Source organism: Rhinoraja longicauda, chromosome 16 (genome assembly GCF_053455715.1).
Source record: "Rhinoraja longicauda isolate Sanriku21f chromosome 16, sRhiLon1.1, whole genome shotgun sequence".
Lineage (NCBI taxonomy): Eukaryota > Metazoa > Chordata > Chondrichthyes > Rajiformes > Arhynchobatidae > Rhinoraja > Rhinoraja longicauda.
Window position 1 is genome coordinate 7,068,924 of NC_135968.1, and position 21,913 is coordinate 7,090,836.

Consider the following 21,913-nt stretch of genomic DNA (forward strand, 5'->3'; position numbering starts at 1 on the left):
TTCTTGTATTGCCATTTCAAAGTTACAGGGTAAAACAGACTGAGCAGGGTTTCCTTATGAATACAGAGAAACCCATTTTGGATACTGGTTTAGAACAAAAAAACAGACAATGTGGAACTGTGTGGTCATGACATTTTTGCTTTGGTAATTTAGAGGATCCAGGGAGACAGAGGAACTGAAAGAAATTTGCATTAGGCAAGAAATAGTTTTGAGTAGACTGATGGGACTGAAGGCTGATAAATCCTCAGGGCCTGATGGTCTGCATCCCAGGGTTCTCAAGGAGATGGCTCTAGAAATCGTGTACGCATTGGTGAGCCAGAGGCTGGAAGGAGACTTGATAGTAGTCTATACAATTGTGAGGGGCATAGATTGGATAGTCAGAACCTTTTCCCCAGGGTGGGAATGCATTTTGAAGTGTCAAGCTCTAGAGGACACACCCTCAAGGTCAGAGTGGCAAGTTTAAAAGACAAAGCGAGGGGCAATTGTTCTTTTTTTTTTTTTTTTAAACAGAGTGCCTGGAACATGCTGCCTAGGGTGGTGGCAAAAGCAGATACGATGCTTTCATTTAAGAAGTCTTTTGATAGGCATGTGAATATACGGCAAACGGAGGGATATGGATCACATGTAGGCAGAGGCGATTAGTTTAATTTACAATCATTCCAGACACCGTGAGCTGGAAGGCCTGTTCTCGTGCTGTACTGTTCTATGTTCTGGTAGGAAATATAGAAAACCTATAGGAAAAAACCCCGCAGATGCTGGTTAAAATCGAAGGTAGACACAATATGCTGGAGTAACTCAGCGGGTCAGGCAGCTTCTCGGGAGAGAAGGAATGGGTGACATTTCAGGTCGAGACCCGAAACGTCTCCCATTCCTTCTCTCCCGAGATGCTGCCTGACCCGCTGAGTTACTCCAGCATTTTGTGTCCACCTTCATAGAAAACCTCCTCCATTTCACACCCCCAAATTTACTTGGACCTTATTCTCATCACATCTGCACCAAACCCATCCATTCTTTTGCTCACCTGTCTTCTGCGGAATACATCCAAATGTTTTTGGACCCTCCTTTACTATCAACTGCATATGCCTCGAGATTGCAGAGAAAGTACCAGTGCCGAAAGTATTGCAGATGCATGGGCTCCAAGTGCTGAGTTTCCTGCTGCAGAATAGGTTTCACATCTGTGGGCACAAAACATCCCTCCACCTCTTGCTCCACTGCCCTGCAGAATAACAATAAACTTGTCATTCAGCGCCTGTTCTGCAGACGGTTTCAGTGTTCTTCATCATTCTCTATTTCAGTGTACTGTTGTATTCACTAACTTTTACATTTTATAAGTTCACACGCAAAAACCCCCATTCCTGAGCAACATCATGGATAAATTCACATGAATTGAGCTTGGGATAGCAATGCATTATTAGTGCAAGGCCTGCCTGACCCCCTGAGTTACTCTAGCACTTTGTGCGGTTCCTTCTGTTTCACATTCTCACTTATCAGATTCCAGTGTTTCTTGTCTTTGTGTCCCAGCTTATTGCCCTCCTGCAAGTGTCTCCATCTTAACCCTTCCAAATGGACGGCACAGTGTCACAGCAGTAACGTCGCTGCCTTACAGTGCTGGAGATCCAAGTTCGGTCCTGACTACACAGAGTTTTGTACATTTTCCCTGTGACTGCGTGAGTTTTCTCCGGGTGCTCTGGTTTCCACCTACACTCCAAAGGCGTACAGGTTTGTAGGTTGATTGGCTTTGGTAAAAAATGTAAATTGTCCTTCGTGTGTGGGATAGTGCTAGTGTACAGGGTGATCGCTGGTCGGCGCGGACTCGGTGGGCAGAAGGGCCTGTTTCCGCGCTGTATCTCTAAAGACTAAAGTAAATGTCTTTTAAACACCATTGTACGCAAGCTCTTTTAATTGCCAGATGGAAGATAGACACAAAATGCGGGTCAGGCAGCATCTCTGGAAAAAATAGGTAACAAATCGGGTCGAGACCCTTCTTCAGAACTGAAGAGTGGGTCAGACACCCTGATTAGATGCTTGCTCCTAGCTTCCTGGTACATTGCATTGTCATAAGATCATAAGTGATAGGAGCAGAATTAGGCCATTCGGCCCATCACGTCACTCCGCCATTCAATCATGGCTGATCTATATCTCCCTCCTAACCCTATTCTCCTGCCTTCTCCCCGTAACCCCATGCCTTTTTGGTTTTTAAGGTACCATCCTACTTTGATTCCCATATTTTCCCATCATTGGACACTCCTGCACATTTTTGTCATTATCCCTGCAATTGAACTGGCCCTCATTTTTTTTATAGGGCCCCAACAACAGGACGTACCTGCTGTATAAAGCACAGTTGCGTCGCTGAGAGCAGAACCTGCAAGCCTGCTGGTCACCGATGACACGAGGCAGCGGTGCAAGGTGTGCATTCGTTCTCTTCGACTCTGCCCAGACTAAGCCGTTGGTTAAATGGAAAGCAAGCTGGTTCCTCAGCTTCAGCAATTCTAGGTGAACATTGAAATAGAAACTGCTTCAGATAAAATACAAAAGCAATTGCTGTGGATGAAACTTGACGTGTGTGTTTATTGGCTGTTTTTCCAATACTGTACATAGAGTAAACCGTTTGCACAGACCTCTTCATAAAATTCTTTGAGTGTACCTCTCCTTGTAATCCAACCAATCCCAGCCTTGTAAATCATTTCTGTATCTTTTTCAGCTTAACATAGAAAATAGGTGCAGGAGTAGGCCATTCGGCCCTTCGAGCCAGCACCGCCATTCAATATGATCATGGCTGATCATCCAGAATCAGTACCATGTTCCTGCTTTCTCCCCATATCCCTTGATTCCGCATAATACTGACGCACAGTATTTGTTTGACGGTGAAAGACTCTAGGAAGGATCTTATTATGGATATATGATGGTAGAATGGATCGACTGCGCTTATATTCACTGGAATTTAGAAGGATGAGAATGTATCTTAAAGAAACATATGAAATTCTTAAGGGATTGGACAGGCTAGATGCAGGAAAAATGTTACTCGTGTTGGGAAAGTCCAGAACCTGGGGTCCCAGTTTAAGAATAAGGGGTAGGCCATTTAGGGTTGAGATGAGGAAAAACTTTCTCAGCCAGAGTTGTGAATCTGTGGAATTCTCTGCCACAGAAGGCAGTGGAGGCTAACTCACTGGACATATTCAAGGGAGAGTTAGATATAACCCTTAGGGTTAACGGAATCAATAGACAATAGACAATAGACAATAGGTGCAGGAGTAGGCCATTCTTGATACCTCTCCTGTCCATGTGGTTGCCTGGTACTGGATACATGGTGCCGGTCTTGAGGTAGAGGAGAAACCCAGCCTCGGGATCTTCCCTGAGCTCTTGGCTCATCAAAGTGTACAGAATGACCTGTGGGGAAAGGAATGCTAAGCTTTACTTTTGTGCATCCAGCTTTAGGTGGACCCACGTTAAACAAGTTTTAACTCCACGTACGTTTAACTGCACAAATACCACCACCTTTATATGCCCATGTAAAAAATGAGCATAGTCTTGTTGTGTTCGATTCTAGCAGCAGCAGACTCAATTGCTTGATGAATATAGATGATGGCACAGATCTTTTTAACACAATATTCTATAACATGAAGCTTTTTAGGACCACAATGATCACATTACAGCAGTGCTGCCTTTTTAATTTAGTTTAGTTTAGTTTTAGTTTAGCTTAGAGATAGTCATGACTAGCGCTTGACTTGGATTTAAGTGAGGGGGAGTTGCGCAGATCGTCGGCCTCACTCTCTCGTCCCGGCCTCTCGGGTTCCAGCAGCAAGACATAGTCGGGACGGCTGGGGACAGGTCAGGATGCAGTGGATGGTCAGAAGTGTCCTACGTATCTCACTCTGCCCTGTTTGCGCTCCACAACGCTTCGCTGGGATCGTCTTTCTGCCCATTGAACCTTTTGGTGGTTTCCTCCGCGCAATCCGCCGAACCCAGGCTTCATGTGCTAGGTAGACAAGCCCTAAAGCCGCTGGAACCAACGACTTGCCGGCTGTACATGTGGCATGCACACGAGACAGTGGAGACATCGTGGGGGCGGGGTCGTCCAACTCCCATACAAGCCCCATTTAGGACTTGCCCACTGCCCGATACAGCGTGGAACAAGGCCCTTTGATCCATCGAATCCACCCCAACCAACAATCACCCGTACACTTGTTCTATATTATCTCAGTTTCGCATCTTACACTTGAGGGGCAATGTTCAGAAACCAAGTAACCTACAAACCTGCACATCTTTGGAAGATGTGGGAGGAAACCGGAGCACCCGGAGAAAACCCACGCGGTCACAGGGAGAACATACAAACTACGTACAGACAGCACCCGTGGTCAGGATCAAACCCAGGAGTCTGTCACTGTGAGGCAGCAACTCTACCGCTGCGCCATTGTACCTGTAGTTTTAATTTGAAGAGGCAGGGAAGACGAGAGGGATAAGGAAAGAGAATATCTAAGATTGAGTAAGACCAAGTCAAATTGATTTACGGGGGTTAGTCCATGACAAAGCCATTTATCCTGCTGGTGGAACAAGACGTACTTTAGTGATCGTGATGAAAGTTTCCAGGTGACAATTCTTGAAGTATGATCGTCTCAAGTCTGAGGGACAACTCTCCCAATTTAGATGGAAAGTCCTCAGAAGGTTGAGGAGTAATGAGTGGATCAGATCAGTGCCCGTTTTTAATCGTACACCTAGATTGATTGTTGTTAAATTCAAAACGGCAATTTAGGGCGGCACGGTGGCGCAGCGGTAGAGTTGCTGCCTTACAGCGAATGCAGCGCCGGAGACTCAGGTTCGATCCTGACTACGGGCGCTGTCTGTACGGAGTTTGTACGTTCTCCCCGTGACCTGCGTGGGTTTTCTCCGAGATCTTCGGTTTCCTCCCACACTCCAAAGACGTACAGGTTTGTAGGTTAATTGGCAAAATATTAGTAGGCAAAATATAAAAATATAAAAATTGTCCCTAGTGGGTGTAGGATAGTGTTAATGTGCGGGGATCGCTGGGCGGCGCAGACCCGGTGGGCCGAAGGGCCTGTTTCTGCGCTGTATCTCTAAATCTCTAAATCTAAAAAAAAAATCTAAAGCAGTATTTGAGAAGGTGAAAGCAGGAGCTTGTTCGTTCAGTGAAAACATTATTAAAGGAATATGGCAGCAGTGAAATCAAGCTGGTGTTGAGGACTGAAAATGGACACAAAAAGCTGTAGTAACTCTGCATCTCTGGAGAAAAGGAATAGGTGACATTTTGGCTCCAGACCCTTCTACAGACAGTGAAAACAGTGCTCTATGTACACTTTCTCCCTGGCAGGAATGAGCACATTTGTCACCACAGCACAATAAGGGGCTGCTTCTTCGGTAGCCGTTAATCGTCGTACCTGGCTTCTGTGCTCCACCGAGTTAGATTCCTTCCCGGTTTTAAGCTCCAAAGGCATGACTCTGTTTTGGGTCCTGGACCGACGATGAATTTTAACAGAGGCCGTTACATCAATCTTGCCTTTCAAGCCAAACCTTGGAGACCAAATATTCTCTTCAACATCTTCAATATCAAGAATTGTGATACCACAAGCAGTGTCTGATTTGACCAGGTCACCATCACTTGGACTGGGAAAAAAAAAGAAATGAAAAAAATTAGTGTGACTAATAAAAACTTAAACAATGAAAGATGGAATTTATTCATGACAAATACGAGGCAAAACAGACTGGGCAAGGTCCATTGGGGTAGGACACATCCAGAGCCTGTGAGGAGTTTGTGTGTTCTCCCCATGACCGTGTGGGCTTTCTCCCGGTGCTCCGGTTTCCTCCCATATTCCAAAGACGTACAGGTTTGTAGGTTAATTGGCTTCAGTAAATTGTCCCTAGTGTATAGGATAGGGCTAAAGTACGGGGTGATTGCTAGTCGGCACGGACTCGGTTGGCTGAAGGGCCTGTTGCCGCACCATATCGCTAAACTAAAATAACCACTAACGACGGTGCCTGAGGACATATTGAGAATCAAAAGGAACTTGATGTTCAAGTCCAAATATCCCCACAGTAGCAGCAACGCAAGGACGGTATATGGTGGTAAAACAGGAGGCGGATCAGGAAGCTCGACCTCTTGAGCCAGGACATGTGGTACAATTCAGGGAGATTTGGGCACAACTTTATACGGCAATGGTTGAGTGACAGCTGCAATACAGTGTACAGCTCTGCTCGCCATACCATAGGAAGGTATGGTATCGCCATGCCATGATGTTGCCTGGGGTGGAATGCTTCAGTTTTGAGGGGAGACTGGATAGGCAAGTTTGTTTTCCTTTGTGCAGAGCAGGAGACAGCTCTCCACCAACACCCCCTCTCTCCCACCAACAAGCCAATTTTGCGTCAAATTAGCCAGCTCACCCTGGATCCCATGCGATTTAACTCTCCGGACCAGCCAACCATGCGTAACCTTGTCAAAAGCCTTTCTAAATTCACCAAGACAACGTTGACAATTGTATGTCAGATTGGAGGCCAGTGTCTAGTGGAGTGCCCCAAGGATCTGTGTTGGGTCCACTGTTGTTTGTCATTTACATTAATGATCTGGATGATGGTGTGGCAAATTGGATTAGTAAATATGCAGATGATACTAAGATAGGTGGAGTAGTTGATAGTGAGGTAGATTTTCAAAGTCTACAGAGAGACTTGGGCCTTTTGGAAGGGTGGGCTGAAAGATGGCAGATGGAGTTTAATGCTGATAAGTGTGAGGTGCTGCATTTTGGTAGGACAAATCAAAATAGGACGTACAGGGTAAATGGTAGGGAATTGAGGAATGCAGTGGAACAGAGGGATCTGGGAATAACTGTGCATTGTTCCCTGAAGGTGGAATCTCATGTGGATAGGGTGGTGAAGAAGGCGTTTGGTATGCTTGCCTTTATAAATCAGAGCATCGAGTATAGAAGTTGGGATGTAATGTTGAAATTGTACAGGGCATTGGTGAGGCCGAATCTGGAGTATGGTGTGCAGTTCTGGTCGCCAAATTATAGGAAGGATGTCGACAAAATGGAGAGGGTACAGAGGAGATTTACTTGAATGTTGCCTGGGTTTCAGCACTTAGGCTACAGAGAGAGGTTGAACAGGTTGGGTCTTTATTCTTTGGAGCGTAGAAGGTTGAGGGGGGACTTGATAGAGGTTTTTAAAATTTTGAGAGGGACGGACAGAGTTGACGTGGGTAGGCTTTTCCCTTTGAGATTGGGGAAGATTCCAACAAGGGGACATAGCTTCAGAATTGAGGGACAAAGGTTTAGGGGTAACATGAGGGGGAACTTCTTTACTCAGAGGGTTGTGGCTGTATGGAATGGGCTTCCGGTGGAAGTGGTGGAGGCTGGCTCGATTTTATTATTTAAGAGTAAATTGGATAGGTATATGGATAGGAGGGGATTGGAGGGTTATGGTCTGAGTGCAGGTAGACGGGACTAGGTCAGGGAGAATGGTCGGCGTGGACTGGTAGGGCCGGACAGGCCTGTTTCCATGCTGTAGTTGTTATATATGTTATATTATATATATGCCCTCGTCAATCCTCTTGGTCATCTCTTCAATAAACTCCAACTTGCGAGATATGATTTTCAATGCACAAAGCCAAACCGAATGTCCCCATCTCTTGCCTTTCCAAAAGCAGATAGATCCTGCCCCTCAAAATACCCACTACTTGGTTCTAGGTCCTCCAAAATATTCCAAATGGAATTTAAACTGGAGGTGGGGCTGAAGTTACCTGGTGTGTGTTTACAGCCCTCTGGCATAAAGTCAAATCAGCTACTATCCGTTCGTCTGGTACATCACCCGTGGCCAACAATGATCCAAATCCCTCTGCAGGCCCCAGTGCTTCCTTCCCTAATCTCCCACAATCTCCGAGGGTATATGCGGTCATGCCCCAGAGAGCTATCTACATTTATGCACTTTAAGGCCTCCAGCACTTCCTTTTGTAAAGCGGATTTGTTTCAAGACATCACTCTACTCTCATGAATTCCCTAGCTTCCATGACCTCTCCATGGAAATACCGATGAGAAATATCCATGACAGACTTTACCCATGTGGTGTAGCACTACACACACAAAGCTGCATTGATACTAAAGGGGCACTAATCTCTCCCGTTACCCCTTTGCTCTTAATATATTTATAGATTTTCCTTTAGCTTATTTGCCAAAGCTACTCATGAACTGTCATTTCCCTTCTGATTTCCCTTTTAAGTGTACTCCTATATCCATTGTACACCAAGGGATTCACTCGATCCCAGGTGCCTAGACCCGACATATGTCAATAGTCAATAGTCGTTTATTTGTCACATACACATAAATGTGTAGTGAAATGAAACATTACCCGCAGTTAAACAATAAGACCAATAAGAATAATCAATAAAAATGCAATAACACATACAATCACAACTAACACCAAACAAAAAGAAACATCCATCACAGTGAGTCTCCTCCAGTCCCTCCTCACTGTGATGGAAGGCCAAAAATGTCTTTTTCTCTTCCCTGCCGTCTTCTCCCGCGGTCAGGCTGTTGGATTTGCCACGTCGGGGCGGTCGGGGCTCCCGATATTGAAGCCGCCGCTGGGCGGTGAAAGGTCAACAGCCTATTTCAGGCCGCGCCGGACGGTGAAAGGTCCGCGGCGGGCCGACCCAAGCCACGCGATTCGGGGCGGGCGAACACGCTGCCTCTGCCGCTGCCGGAGCTCCCGATGTCGGCCCCCATCCAGGGGCCTGCGGGCTTCCGACGTCCACGCGGCCCGCGCCGGAGTCTCCGGAGACAAATCGCAGCCGCTCCCGCAGCATCCGCAGGCAGCCAGCGCCGCAGGTGGTGAGTCCGGGCCGCGGGCTCTGCGAACCAGAGCCCCAGGTGGTCCCAGGTGCATGGCCGGTGGTAGGCCGCAACGGGAACGGGGACACGACACAGAAACAAAGGTCGCGTCTCCGTTCGGGAGAGAGAATTTTACAGTTCCCGTTCCCTCCCACACCCCCCCCCAAACATAACATACAAACACTACACCATATTAAAACTACAATTCATACAAAAACAACAAAAAACACAAAAGACAGACGGACTGCAGGCAAGCCACAGTTAATGGGCTTCTTATACCAGAGAAGGGTTAAGCATTGAGAAAATCTATTCACTTGGGAATTTAATACCAGCAATTAGTTACAACAGCTTATTCTACTACACCTTACAAATGCGTCCCCAGTTAAGGAGTTTCGTATACCATAGGCAGGGTAAACATTGAGAACATGTATTTGCTTGGGAATTTAACACCAATTTATTTTACTATTCCTGACATATGCCTCCCTACTTTAGTTTAGAAATACAGCGCGGAAACAGACCCTTCTGCCAACCGAGTCCACGCCGACCAGTGATCACCTCATACACAAGAGACAATTTACAATCTTTACCGAAGCCAATTAACCTGCAAACCTGTACGTCTGTGGAGTGTGGGAGGTAACTGGAGCTCCCAGGGAAAACCCATGGGGTCACGGGGACAACGGAGAAACGCTGTACAGACGGCACCCATGGTCAGGATGAAACCCGGGTATCTGGTGCTGTAAGGCAGCAGCTCTGCCCAACACTGAGCCTCCATGCTGCCCTGGGCTTCCTACACTTCTCATGCCATAGGCAGAGTAAGCATTGAGAAAATGAATTCGCCTGGGAGTTTAACACCAGCAATTAGTCCAAACAGCTTATTCCCCTGTCGCATGTTCAGTGCTATTCCACTGCAGGTACATGCACTACACTTGCTCAATGTACATTCAATGCAATATAGAAGGACACTTACAGTTTAAGCTGCAATTGGCATTTGCCGGATTGAGGGGTGTCGCGTATGTAGTCATGTGCCCAGGTCACAAACATTGGGAGGTATTCTTCTATTGCATTCATCACATCTGCTTGATTCAGACTCAATTTGTACCTGCATATCAAGAATAGGACAAGATCGTGGTTAATCCAAAGGATGGTTGAAGTCGGCTTTTTCATCATTCAATGGATTTGTCTAGAGGATAGCCAACCATGACAGTTGCAAACCTAGCTTCATCAGACAGCAATATGGATCTTCCATTTCTTTTCAAATGTACTTGCTACAAAGCACAAAATATGAGAGTTTCAATTGCTGAATACCAATATGCTTTCTGTGGTTAGATTCTGTGATCCACAGGCAAACCTCATTATTGATAAGGAAGGAACTGCAAATGCTGGTTTATACCGAAGATAAGACGTAGAATGCTGGGGTAACTCAGCTGTTCAGGGGGCATCCCTGGAGAAAAGGAATAGGTGACGTTTTGGATCGGAACCTTTCTTCCAGAGTGAAAGATAGAGTTTGGGGGGGGGGGGGGGAGAAAGAGTACTGGAGGCGAGAAAAGACCACAGCAAAACAGAGCCGGCAACAGTTTACCTCAGGAAGGGCGAAGTCCATGATGGCCTATTGTTGGCTTGGGAAGAAGTGCTAACGAGAGGGATACAAGGATGCTGCCTGATCCACTGAGTTACTCCAGCATTTTGTGTCTAACTCATTGTTGATAATGCACATTTTATGTAAGGAAATAAATCTGGATGTTCTACAAAGGTGAGGGAAGAGTGTAGGCTCAACTACAACTGGCCCCATCACTGATCTCCCTCAGGATCACTGATCTCCCTCAGGATAAACCTAATACAGCCAAAGGGAAAGGGCATCAAAACTGGAATGTCCATTTGCAAGTGTAATAGTTGCTTCCTAAGGGAACACAAATACCATAACTTTCTGACGCTTTTGTAAAGAGAAATGTCACCCTCCGATCTCAGTGGTAAGTTTTTTTCCACACAGAGGATGGTGAATATCAGGAAAAAGCAGTTGAAAAGGTGTTTGGACAGGTAATATAGCACGGAAACAGGCCCTTCTGCCCAACTTGTCCATGCCAACCAAGAGGCCTCAGCTACTCCAGTCCCATCTGCCCACATTTGGCCCATATCTCTCTAAATCTGTACCTGTCCCAATGTATTTTAAATGTTGTTATAGTACCTGCCTCAACAATCTCCTCTGGCAGTTCATTCCATGTACCCTCCACTTCTGTGTGAAAAAAATCCCCCTCAGGTTCCTATTAAATCTCTCCCTTCTCACCTTAAACCTATGTCCTCTGGTTCTTGATTCCCCAATTCTGGGTAAAAGACTGTATTCACCCTAGCTACGCCTCTCATGATCTTGTACACCTCTGTAAGATCACCTCTCATCCTCCTGTGCTCCAAGGAATAAAGTCCTAGCCTGCCCAAGCTCCACCTACACCGGCTCAGGCCCCCAGACACTGGCAAATCCTCGTAAACCTTCTCTGCACTCTTTCCAGCTTAACAACATCCATCCTGCAGCATGGTGACCAAAACAGAACACAATACTCTAAATGCAGCCTCACCTACATCTTGCACACTGTAACATAACTCAGATAGGAAAAAATGTAGAGGGATTCTGGCATTAAACAGCAAATGGCTTTAGACAATAGACAACAGGTGCAGAAGTAGGCCATTCGGTCCTTCGAGCCAGCACCACCATTCGCATAGGCAAGCATCAAGGTCAGCATGGAGGAGGTGGGCTGAAAGGGCCCTTTTCTGTGCTGTATGTTTCTGTGACTATGAATTTGACAGAAATAATGCTTACATCTCTCCCAAGTACTTTGGAGCAGAGATGGTTTGCGAGGCAATTTCTTCCAGTTGGCGCTGTGTAAATCTGTTGCTTGTCACTGCTTTTTGAAAGATCTCATGAACTAAAGTGCCAACCAGCATATGTATTGTCCCCCTTTCACAAGCCTGGAGAACAAGACAAAAAGAAAACAACATACATATTGTAAATTCAAAACGAAGAGTTTGGTACTGAATGACCTACTCCACCATGCACAATAGCACAGTATTAGTTTACTTTTAGACTTTTAGAGATACAGCCCAGAAACAGGCCCTTCGACCCACCGAGTCCACGTCAACCAGCGATCACCCTGTACACTAGCACTATGCTACACACTAGGGACAATTTACAATTTTTAATCAAATCTAATTAACCAAAAAACCTGTACGCCTGTAGAATGTGGGATGAAACCGGAGCATCCGGAGAAAACCCATGCTGTCTCAGGAAGAACGTGCAAATTCTGTACAGTGAGCATCCATACTCAGGATTGAACTCAGGTCTCTGGTACTGTAAGGCAGTAACTCTACCGCTTCGCCACTGTGCCACCCTTACCTGACCAGATTTCTGGGGACATATCACCAGAGGTGTGGTGCTATATAACTCAGGCATTACAAATGATCATTAATGAGCTCTGATATTCTATTAACCATCGGCATCAAAATCAAGACATAGTGCAAGCTGAAAACTTAAATCCATTAGGCAATCTGAAATTTAGTTAAGCTTAGTGATACAGTGCAGAAACAGGCCATTCGGCCCACGTGTCCGCGCCGACCAACGATCCCCACACACTAACATATCCCAGACACACACATACACACACAGGTGACAATTTACAATTTTACCGGTCAGTTAACCTACAAATCTGTACGTCTTTGGAGTGTGTGAGGAAACCGGAACCCATGCAGGTCACGAGGCGAACGTACAAACTCCATACAGACAGCACCCGTAGTCAGGATCGAACCCGGGTCTCTGGCTTTGAGGGGCAGCAACTGTGCCGCTGCACCACCGATCCGCCTCCCACTCCCCCAGAATCTCGAATCACTGACCCTGTCTGGGTCCTGTGATTGTATCAGACAGTGTCAACAGTTACTAATATTGAAGAGGATGCTGTAATATATAACGGCATTCAAATTAAACCAAAGTAATGGGATCCCCAATGAACTGTGTGTATGTCAGTGAAAATATTTCAACAAATCAGAGTGAGGGCACAAGCAAACCGGATGAACAGCACCACGTATTCCACTTGGGTGGCCCACAGACACTATCTCTAAACTAAACTACATTTCAGATTGCCTAATGGATTTAAGTTTTCAACTTGCACTATGTCTTGATTTTGATGCCTATGGTTAATGGAATATCGGAGCTCATTATTTAATGATAATTTGTAATGTCTGAGTTATATAGCACCACAATTCTGGTGATATGTCCCCAGAAATCTGGTCAGGTAGGGGCGGCACAGTGGCGCAGAGGTAGAGTTGCTGCCTTACAGAGCCAGAGACTCAGGTTCAATCCTGTCTACGGGTGCTGTCTGCACGGAGTTTGTACGTTCTCGCTGTGACCGCGCGTGCTTTCTCCGGGTGCTCCGGTTTCCTCCCACACTCCAAAGACGTACAGGTTTATAGGTTAATTGGCTTCGGTGAAAATTGTAAATTGTCATGTGTGTGTGCGTGGGTGTAGGATAGTGTTAGTGTGCGGGGATCACTGGTCAGCACAGGCTCGGTGGTCCCAAGGGCCCTTTTCCCCACTGTATCTCTAGACTAAACACAACTGTGCAATATTTTGGGGGCAACTGAAATGTATTGATTGATTAGTAGAACTGGCTGTTACAATCCCTGAAGTTTTCACTACAATTGACTTGCATGGTGTTGTTCTTGGGATTGACCACTAGGTGATGTTGCTACCATTCAGACACATCTTCAGTTGTGTACGTCAACGTCACTGGGTGTTTCGGCCTTTTATCACAAGACACCCTCGGTCGAGGCAGGCCCACCGCAGGGTGATCAGACCTGGGTGTGTGTCTTATGGTTGGCCTCTAGATGGTCACGTGGCAGCCCAGACGGCATCTCTTCTTTTCAGCCACAGCCAGTGACTGCTCCGTTCGGCAGCATTGGCAAGTTCTTTGGTTGCTTTCCTTTGGCCCTGCCCTCTGACTCCTACTTCCCTTAGGAGCCTTGCGGTGGAACTGGCCACAAAGCCCCTGCACCCCACCTCCACTGGACGCACCCTTACACTCCAACCTCGCTCCTCTGCCTCTACTGCAAGGTTGGAACATCTCATGAATGGTACATGGACTGGATTTACATACTTTGTCAAGGGAAATTATAAATCTTACCTTAAATCTCTCATTCAGCACAGCCCTGCGCATGCACCGGATACTGTTTACAACGCTAGTCCCAGAAATAAGATGGTCAGGGTTCACAATCATGTACCCGGTGTCTCTGTTTATTATCCAGGTGTCCGCGTGTTTCTCCCCTTCAAGGTGAATCATATCCCCAGCTTTGACTTCAGTGGTGTCCCTGAAATGAAGAGTGTTTCTCAAAGGATGTGTACATTCATGAAGCAGACCCACTTATGTTATGTTATTCAAAGGTCAACCAAAATGGCGTACATCTTACATCCGAAACGAAAAAAAAAAATTTGAGAAACAATCAGAAACTCATACACATCCTTGAAGAAGGAATAGGAGCAAACTTTCATCAAAGCTCGAGGAACACCACTTTTGTTTATCTTTGCAAGATGCCGCCTGACTTCGGTGTTTCCAACTTTTGCTGTTGTGAAGCTATCTGCCTGATTAGATTCATCCAGCACAGAAACGGACCCTTCAGCCCCTCCATGTGTTTTTGCCACCCACACAAATTCAACTGGCGTTAGGACCATATCTTCTCGATCTTTCTATTGTCTGAATCCCTCTTACATGGAAGACGTGAATTCCACACAGACTCATCCCAGGTTAGGGCAGGGTACTAATCCTGATAATTGTTTATAACCCGAACAGTGCACGTGTACAGACCACGCATACGCAAGTCAGCAGTTCATAGGTTACAGGGGACCCGTGATGACTTTTAGGGAATAGCATCCTGCAAACTAAAATTGTTTATCCAATAGTTTCCTCATTTATGTGTTCATCCATAAACTTTATTTTTCAATCCTACAGGTCTCAAGAAATAAAAAGCAAAACAGCAAACATCAACATTACAATATGCCACGGGTTCACTGGTCCAATTGATGACCCCTGATCAGAACAATGGTGCTGCCAGAGAAGGCGTATGGGGCACGTAGTATAATGACATTTAAAACATACTAGACCAAGTTGGGCCCAAACCTCTCCTGAGTTGATGCAGCACCCCCTCCTCCCCTTCCTTCCCCATCCCCCTCAACCCCCCCCCTTTATCCTCCCTCCTCCCCCTCCCTCCCTCCGAGATAGATTTAAACTTTAAAATGTGAATAACTTAAAAAATATAACACCGATTTCAATGAAACCTTCCATTAGCACCAAAGGGACGACGGTGAGTAAGGTGGGCCTAGAATTGTCGCGCTATCGTGTACCATTTTGGCTGTAGTTCAGGAACAAATAAATGAGAGTTTTAGTATATAGATAGATTTGGACAGGTACATGGATAGGAAAGTTATAAAGGGATATGGGCCAAACATGGGCAGGTTGGACAAGTGTAGATGGGACATCTTGGTCGGCGTGGGCAAGACGGGCGGGGAGGGTCTGTTTCCGTGCCAGATGACTCTCTGACAATCTGACATCCGCTAAGAATTCCCATAAGAGCAAGTGAACATCACAAAGCAAATGGAAGCAGAGCTCTGCATGTCAGACCCGATGTGGCAACAGTTTTGGCAAACACTCTGAGGATAGACATAAAATGCTGCAGTAACTCAGCAGGACAGGCAGCACCTTTCAACAAAAAAATCTCTGGAGAGAAGTAATGGGTGACGTTTCGGATCGAGACCCTTCTTCAGACTGAAGAAGGGGTCTCGACCCAAAACACCACCCATTCCTTCTCTCCAGGGATGCTGTCTGTCCCGCTGAGTTACTCCAGCATGTTGTGTCCACCTTCTGCGTAAATCAGCATCTGCAGTTCCATCCTTCACACTCCAGAACAAGGGACCACAGTTTAAGAATAAGGGGTAGGCCATTTAGAACTGAGATGAGGAAAAACTTTTTCAGTCAGAGAGTTGTGAATCTGTGGAATTCTCTGCCTCAGAAGGCAGTGGAGGCCAATTGTCTGAAAGCATTCAAGAGAGAGCTAAATAGAGCTCTTAAGGATAGCGGAGTCAGGGGGTATGGGGAGAAGGCAGGAACGGGGTACTGATTGAGAATGATCAGCCCTCGAAGGGCCGAATGGCCTACTCCTGCACCTATTGTCTATTGTCACTCAGATGTTGAGATTAGATACTTTTTAATATGCAGGCGCAAGAGACTACAAATGTTGCAAGTCCTACCAGTCATCTTTCAGAATACACTGCTCCGTGAAGCTGCTATCCGGACTGCCCGGCTGGCTCACTGCAATGGTCAGATGTTTCTCCGGATCTCCACGGGGATTCAAGACATCATTCACCGTCACAACTTGGAACCGGCCCCTCCAGAAATTAACACCGTCACCTGAATACTTCTTGCTAATGGTGAGAAAAGAGTGACAATGCTAAAATTTTAAAATCACACTGGTGAAAACTCTCAGTCAATTCCACACTTCACTGGCTATCATTACAATATAGGACCACCGCAGATTTTCCAGCAACTGGCGGTCTGGCACCTCCTTTAATCCAGACAAAATTACGAGAGAGCACTTGAAATCTCCCCCCCCCCCCCCCCCCGGCAGTCCCTCCCCGAAAATGTAGCGCCTAGGCCAGGTGAGGCGGCTGATCAGGACTTGCATGGGCGATTGGCGGGTCGAATTTGCCTCCTGGAACTCCCATAGCCGACGTCCGAGGCCAAATTTCGCTCAGTCTCCAGCCCCCTCCCCCCCACTCCAGCAGCCGTGACCCTGTTGGTCTGACAAAACAGATAATCCAGCAAGGCTCTGGAACCAAGGTGCCAGATAATCAGTGGTGGACCTGTACTGATATTCACAAATTCCCACATATAAATATTCCCTACTGGGTAAATAACTGCACGTATGTAGTAGGTTCATGTGTGTTGGGCATCAATCCGATCCTACATTGGACATGTGTTCCAATTAAACCAAGCAATTGGAACACAAAACAAATCTAACAAGAAGCATGCTGTCCTAATCTGTAAATAAAAACAGTTTAGTGCTCACAGGAATTATTCAATATCAATGCACTTGAAATTAGCCAAATAACTATACATTGCAAGGGCAAAAATGTATCTGTACCTCCAGCAGTTCATCTTCTCTGCTGCTCTGCTTGAACCCTGTAGGTGGTTGCTGTCCACTGTTTCTCGTGAGCCGTCCGACTTTGTTGTGACTTTTGTAAACTGGGTTTTGTTTGATGTATTGGAATGCAGTTCAACCTGACAAGACTCCATCTCTAATGCCGTCTTCCCATTGTCCCCTGTAATTTCAGCGAGTGCCTCTTCACAATCTTTATGCCCTGAGTGGACTCGGTTAGGCACACTGCTCCCACTGCACTGTTCGCGCTCTTGTCCTGCAGGTATGTCAGGGGTTTTTGAGGGACCCGGCAGTGTGGGTGTCTGGAGTGTATCTAGCCTAGCTTTGTGCACAGGCCCCAAGGACTGAATCCATCTCCATTCACCATCCCTTTTACAGCAGTCACTGTATTTTGTTTCTGTTTTCTGAACAAGTGCAGAATCACAACTTTTATTCTGTATTTTTGTGTAGTGTTGCCTATCAAATTTCTGAAAGGGATTCCTTGAGGGAGTTGAGCATGCAGGCAACTGGTGGTTCCCCATCTCGTTCTTGCTAACCACATGTAGCTTGCCATCTTTATGTACAGTATCTGGGGAAGGGCACTCCTTCAAAACATTATCTCCCAACTGTCTTGTCTTCCTATTGTTTAGTTGTCCATTCTCAGTTTCTCTGCATAGCGGAGACTCAAAAGTGGTCTGGTTAATAGCCATTAGACACTCCTCTAGGAAACTATCAGAGGAACCCTCTGAATCTAATACTTCGGCATTACCTGCCCCTTTGATTAGGGTTCCTTTCCATTTCTTTGACCTTGGTACCCCAACAGGACTAGTTAGTCTTTTCCCATGCAACTTAACAGGACAAAACGTGTCACAATCCCTCAATGGATTTTGCATCTTTTTCCTGTCAGTAGCACCATATCGTGGAAGGGGATTCACATTTTCAACATCTAAACGGCTCGAAAAAGGCCGAAGATCCTTTGATTGTTTAAAACCAGAACGACGGATAGGAGAGACGAGAGGTGCGACCACACTATCCACTGATGTTATAATGGGTGCTGCAATCTCGCACGTTTGTGTTTCAGGAACGGTAAAAATGTCTGCTTTTTCCGCTGGACTTTCAGGGACGACTTCATCGACATCAGGAGAATTCAAAAAGCTCCATTCCACAAAACTGTCTTCATTGTTTCTTTCCAATTGACCGATGTTAACTGGGAAATTCCTGATTCGTTTTGTTTCATCAATTCCGTGTCCAAGAGCAATTTCATCAAAGCATTTCTTTTCCACCAATGCTGACTGTTCGAAGGGAATTAAAAATTTGTATTGAAATGTCAGATAGGTACTGCTCCCCTCCTCTCCCACCCCACCTCTCCCCTCCCTCCACCTCTCCCCTCCCCTTCCTCCCTCTCTCCCCCCTTCATCCCTCCCCCCTCCTCCCCTCCCCCTCCTCTCTCTCCCTCCCTCCCCCTCCTCTCTCCCCTCTCTCCCCCTCCCTCTTCTCTCTCTCCCCCTCCTCTCTCTCCCCTCCCCCTCCTCTCTCTCCCTCCCTCCCCCTCCTCTCTCCCCTCTCTCCCCCTCCCTCTCCTCTCTCTCCCCCTCCCTCTCCTCTCTCTCCCCCTCCTCTCTCTCCCCTCCCCCTCCTCTCTCTCCCTTCCCCTCTTCCTCCCTCCCCTCTTCCTCTCTCCCTCCTCTCTTCCTCCCCCTCCTTCCTCTCCCTCCCCCCTCCTCTCTCCCCCTCCTCCTCTCTCCCCCTCCTCTCCATCTCCCCCTCCCCTTTCCCCTTCCCTCCTCTCTCCCTCTCTCCCTCTCTCCCTCCTCTCCCCCCCTCTCTCCCCCCCTCTCTCCCCCCCTCCTCTCTTCCTCCCCCTCCTCTCTCTCCCTCCCCCTCCTTCCTCTCTCCCCCTCCTCCTCTCTCCCCCTCCCCTCCTCTCTCCCCCTCTCTGCCCCCCCCCTCTCTCCCCCCCCCTCTCTCTTCCCCCCCCCCCTCTCTTCCCCCCCCTCTCTCTTCTTCCCCCCCCTCTCTCTTCCCCCCCCCCCTCTCTTCCCCCCCCCCCCCCCCGCGGTACTGACGGCCAAACATGACGACTTGTTGCTCCTCCTCCTCATGGCGCCAACGACCCGCGGCTGCGGGCATCCCCAGCCCGCCCTCAGCAACGGCCGCGTTGACCCCGCCCATCCCGTGACAGCCCCGCCCATCCCGTGACGTCTGAAGATCAGCCACCCCAGCCCCGCCCATCCCGTGACGTCAAAAGATCAGCCCCCCGACACTCCAGCCGCAGCACCGCCCATCCCGTGACGTCCTGGGCCCCGCCCACCCCGTGACGTCTGAAGATCAATCAAGCCATCCACAGTATAAGAAAATAACTGCAGATGCTGGTACAAATCGATTTATTCACAAAATGCTGGAGTAACTCAGCAGGTCAGGCAGCATCTCGGGAGAGAAGGAATGGGTGACGTTTCGGGTCGAGACCCTTCTTCAGACGTCTGAAGAAGGGTCTCGACCCGAAACGTCACCCATTCCTTCTCTCCCGAGATGCTGCCTGACCTGCTGAGTTACTCCAGCATTTTGTGAATAAGCCATCCACAGTGTCGATACATGACTGTCTGAAGGGTCTCAACCCGAAACGTCTCAACCCGAAACGTCACCCATTCCTTCTCTCCAGAGATGCTGCCTGTCCCGCTGAGTTACTCCAGCATTTTGTGTCTATCTTTGTTGTGAACCAGTGTGGCGAGTCTGGAGGCTCGTTCTTTGTTGAAGAAGTTTATTGCGACAGCAACATTCGATTACAAAGTATAACGAACGAGATTACAGACAACCATTAATTCTAACTGTTCACTTCGAAGAACTCTCCTAACTGACTGGTTTTGGGCGCCAAAACCACACGTGACATCGCTGTCCAATCAGCGGGCTCAACTCCTTGGACCAATCCCTACGGTCGCACTCACACATGACCTTGTTGGCCAATCTGAGGGTTCGACTCCTAGGACTAATCTCTATGGTCGCTACATGACCCCCCCCCCCCCCCCCCCAGAACCCGAGGTACGGAACCTAGCAGGGAGCCGGATTTCACGACCAGAACGAGTAAGGAGAGGGGCTGCCGGAACCACAGGAGCAGGGGGTCCCGGATAGGGTGGAACTGCAGGAGGACGGCCCCGCCGAGGCGGTTGGCTGACCAGGACAGGGCTGTCCGGATCCAAGTGCGCAGGCTTGAGCCTGGACACCGAGACGAGCTCACTCCTGCCGCCCACATCCAAGATGAAGGTGACCGTCTCTTCACGCAACACGCGGAACGGGCCTTCATAGACCCTCTGCAACGATGGGCATCCCTACGCAGAAACACAAACTCACAGTCCTTTAAGGCAGGCGGTTCATGTACCATGAAACACCCATGACACGAAGTAGGAACCGGAGCCAGGGAACCCACGCGTGCCCGGAGTGATGCCAAAACCGACGGAACCGAGGGCCGCTGACCAGAGGACTCCGGCAGGAAATCCCCGGGCACTCGAAGTGGCGAGCCATATACCAGTTCCGTGAACGAAGCACCGAGATCCTGCTTAGGAGCAGTCCTGATGCCCAAAAGGACCCAGGGAAGTTGGTCTACCCAGTCCGGGCCTTCCAGCCGTGCACTGAGGGCCGCCTTAAGTTGCCGGTGGAACCTCTCCACGAGCCCATTAGCCTGTGGGTGCTACGCCGTGGTGTGCTGCAACCGGGAGCCATACAGCTCCGCCAGAGTGGCCCAAAGGGCAGAGGTGAACTGGGATCCCCTGTCTGTGGTAATGACGGACGGAACACCGAAACGGGCCACCCAATGGAGGGCCAGGGCCCGGGCACAAGAGGCCGCGGAGGTATCGGACAACGGGAAAGCCTCCGGCCACCGGGTGAATCGGTCAACCACCGTGAGCAGATGAGTGTAGCTAAATCAACATGAATATGGAAAAAAGGACCGCCGGAACCGCGGACTCTTGCACCGGGGGTTGAACATGGTGGTGAACTTTAGCGGTCTGGCAGAGAACGCAGGAACGTGCCCAAGCGGCTACTTGCTTCCGCAGGCCATGCCACACAAACCGAGCGGCCACCAAGGCAGAGGTGGAGCGGATGGACGGGTGCGCCAGCCCGTGAATGGCATCAAACACCCGGCGCTGGAGGGAGGCCGGCACCACCGGCCTGGGGCGGGGAAGGGAAACATCACACCAGACTTTTGTACCTGTAGGCCACCTGGGCCAACTTCAACCCCGAAGTGGCGGACTGGTATGCCGAGGCGGTGTCTGCCAGGAGCTGTGCCTCCGTAAGCTCCTGGAGATCCACCTCGCAGCCCACCGCTGAAATGGGGGAAACGGCCGGCAGGGACAGGGCGTCAGCAACGGCATTAAGCTTACCCGCGACATGACGGACATCGGTGGTAAACTACGAGATGGCAGTCAGGTGCCGCTGCTGGCGGGCCGACCATGGGTCGGACAATTTGGAAAAAGCAAAAGTCAACGGTTTGTGGTCCGTAAAGGCCACAAACGGGCGGCCTTCTAGGAAATATTTAAAGTGACGGACAGCTAAATAGAGGGCCAGAAGCTCTCGGTCAAAGGCGCTATACTTCAGCTCAGCTGCACTCAGCTGTCGGCTGAAAAACGCCAAGGGCTGCCAAAGGCCACCCACCTGCTGTTCCAAAACCCCTCCCACCGCCACGTCCGACGCATCGACCGTCAGGGCCGTGGGGGCGGAGGCGCTCGGGTGGACGAGCATGGTGGCGTCTGCCAGAGCCGCTTTAGCTGCCTCAAAGGCCGCTCAGCGGCAGCGGACCATTCTATCTCCACAGGTTTGCCCGCGAGGCACTGGAAGAGCGGACGCACGACCCGTGCTGCTGCCGGGACGAACCTATGGTAGAAGTTCACCATGCCCACGAACTCCTGCAACCCCTTCACTGTGGTGGG

General features: G+C 48.5%; 1 protein-coding gene across 1 annotated transcript in view; it reads right to left on the reverse strand.

Annotated features, from left to right (window-relative positions):
- Positions 1 to 19,163, reverse strand: part of dna2 (DNA replication helicase/nuclease 2) — a 33,312-nt gene extending 14,149 nt beyond the window's left edge. Inside the window, exons 1-10 of the mRNA XM_078413126.1 lie at positions 19,061 to 19,163; positions 17,001 to 18,286; positions 16,108 to 16,281; positions 13,991 to 14,174; positions 11,638 to 11,786; positions 9,796 to 9,927; positions 5,394 to 5,619; positions 3,270 to 3,387; positions 2,324 to 2,489; positions 1,022 to 1,216 (exon numbers count right to left, since the gene is read on the reverse strand). Of these exons, the coding sequence (XP_078269252.1) occupies positions 1,022 to 1,216; positions 2,324 to 2,489; positions 3,270 to 3,387; positions 5,394 to 5,619; positions 9,796 to 9,927; positions 11,638 to 11,786; positions 13,991 to 14,174; positions 16,108 to 16,281; positions 17,001 to 18,286; positions 19,061 to 19,096 (2,666 nt within the window). The 5' untranslated portion in view covers positions 19,097 to 19,163. The remainder of the gene's footprint in view (positions 1 to 1,021; positions 1,217 to 2,323; positions 2,490 to 3,269; positions 3,388 to 5,393; positions 5,620 to 9,795; positions 9,928 to 11,637; positions 11,787 to 13,990; positions 14,175 to 16,107; positions 16,282 to 17,000; positions 18,287 to 19,060) is intronic.
- Positions 19,164 to 21,913: the final 2,750 nt, after the last annotated feature.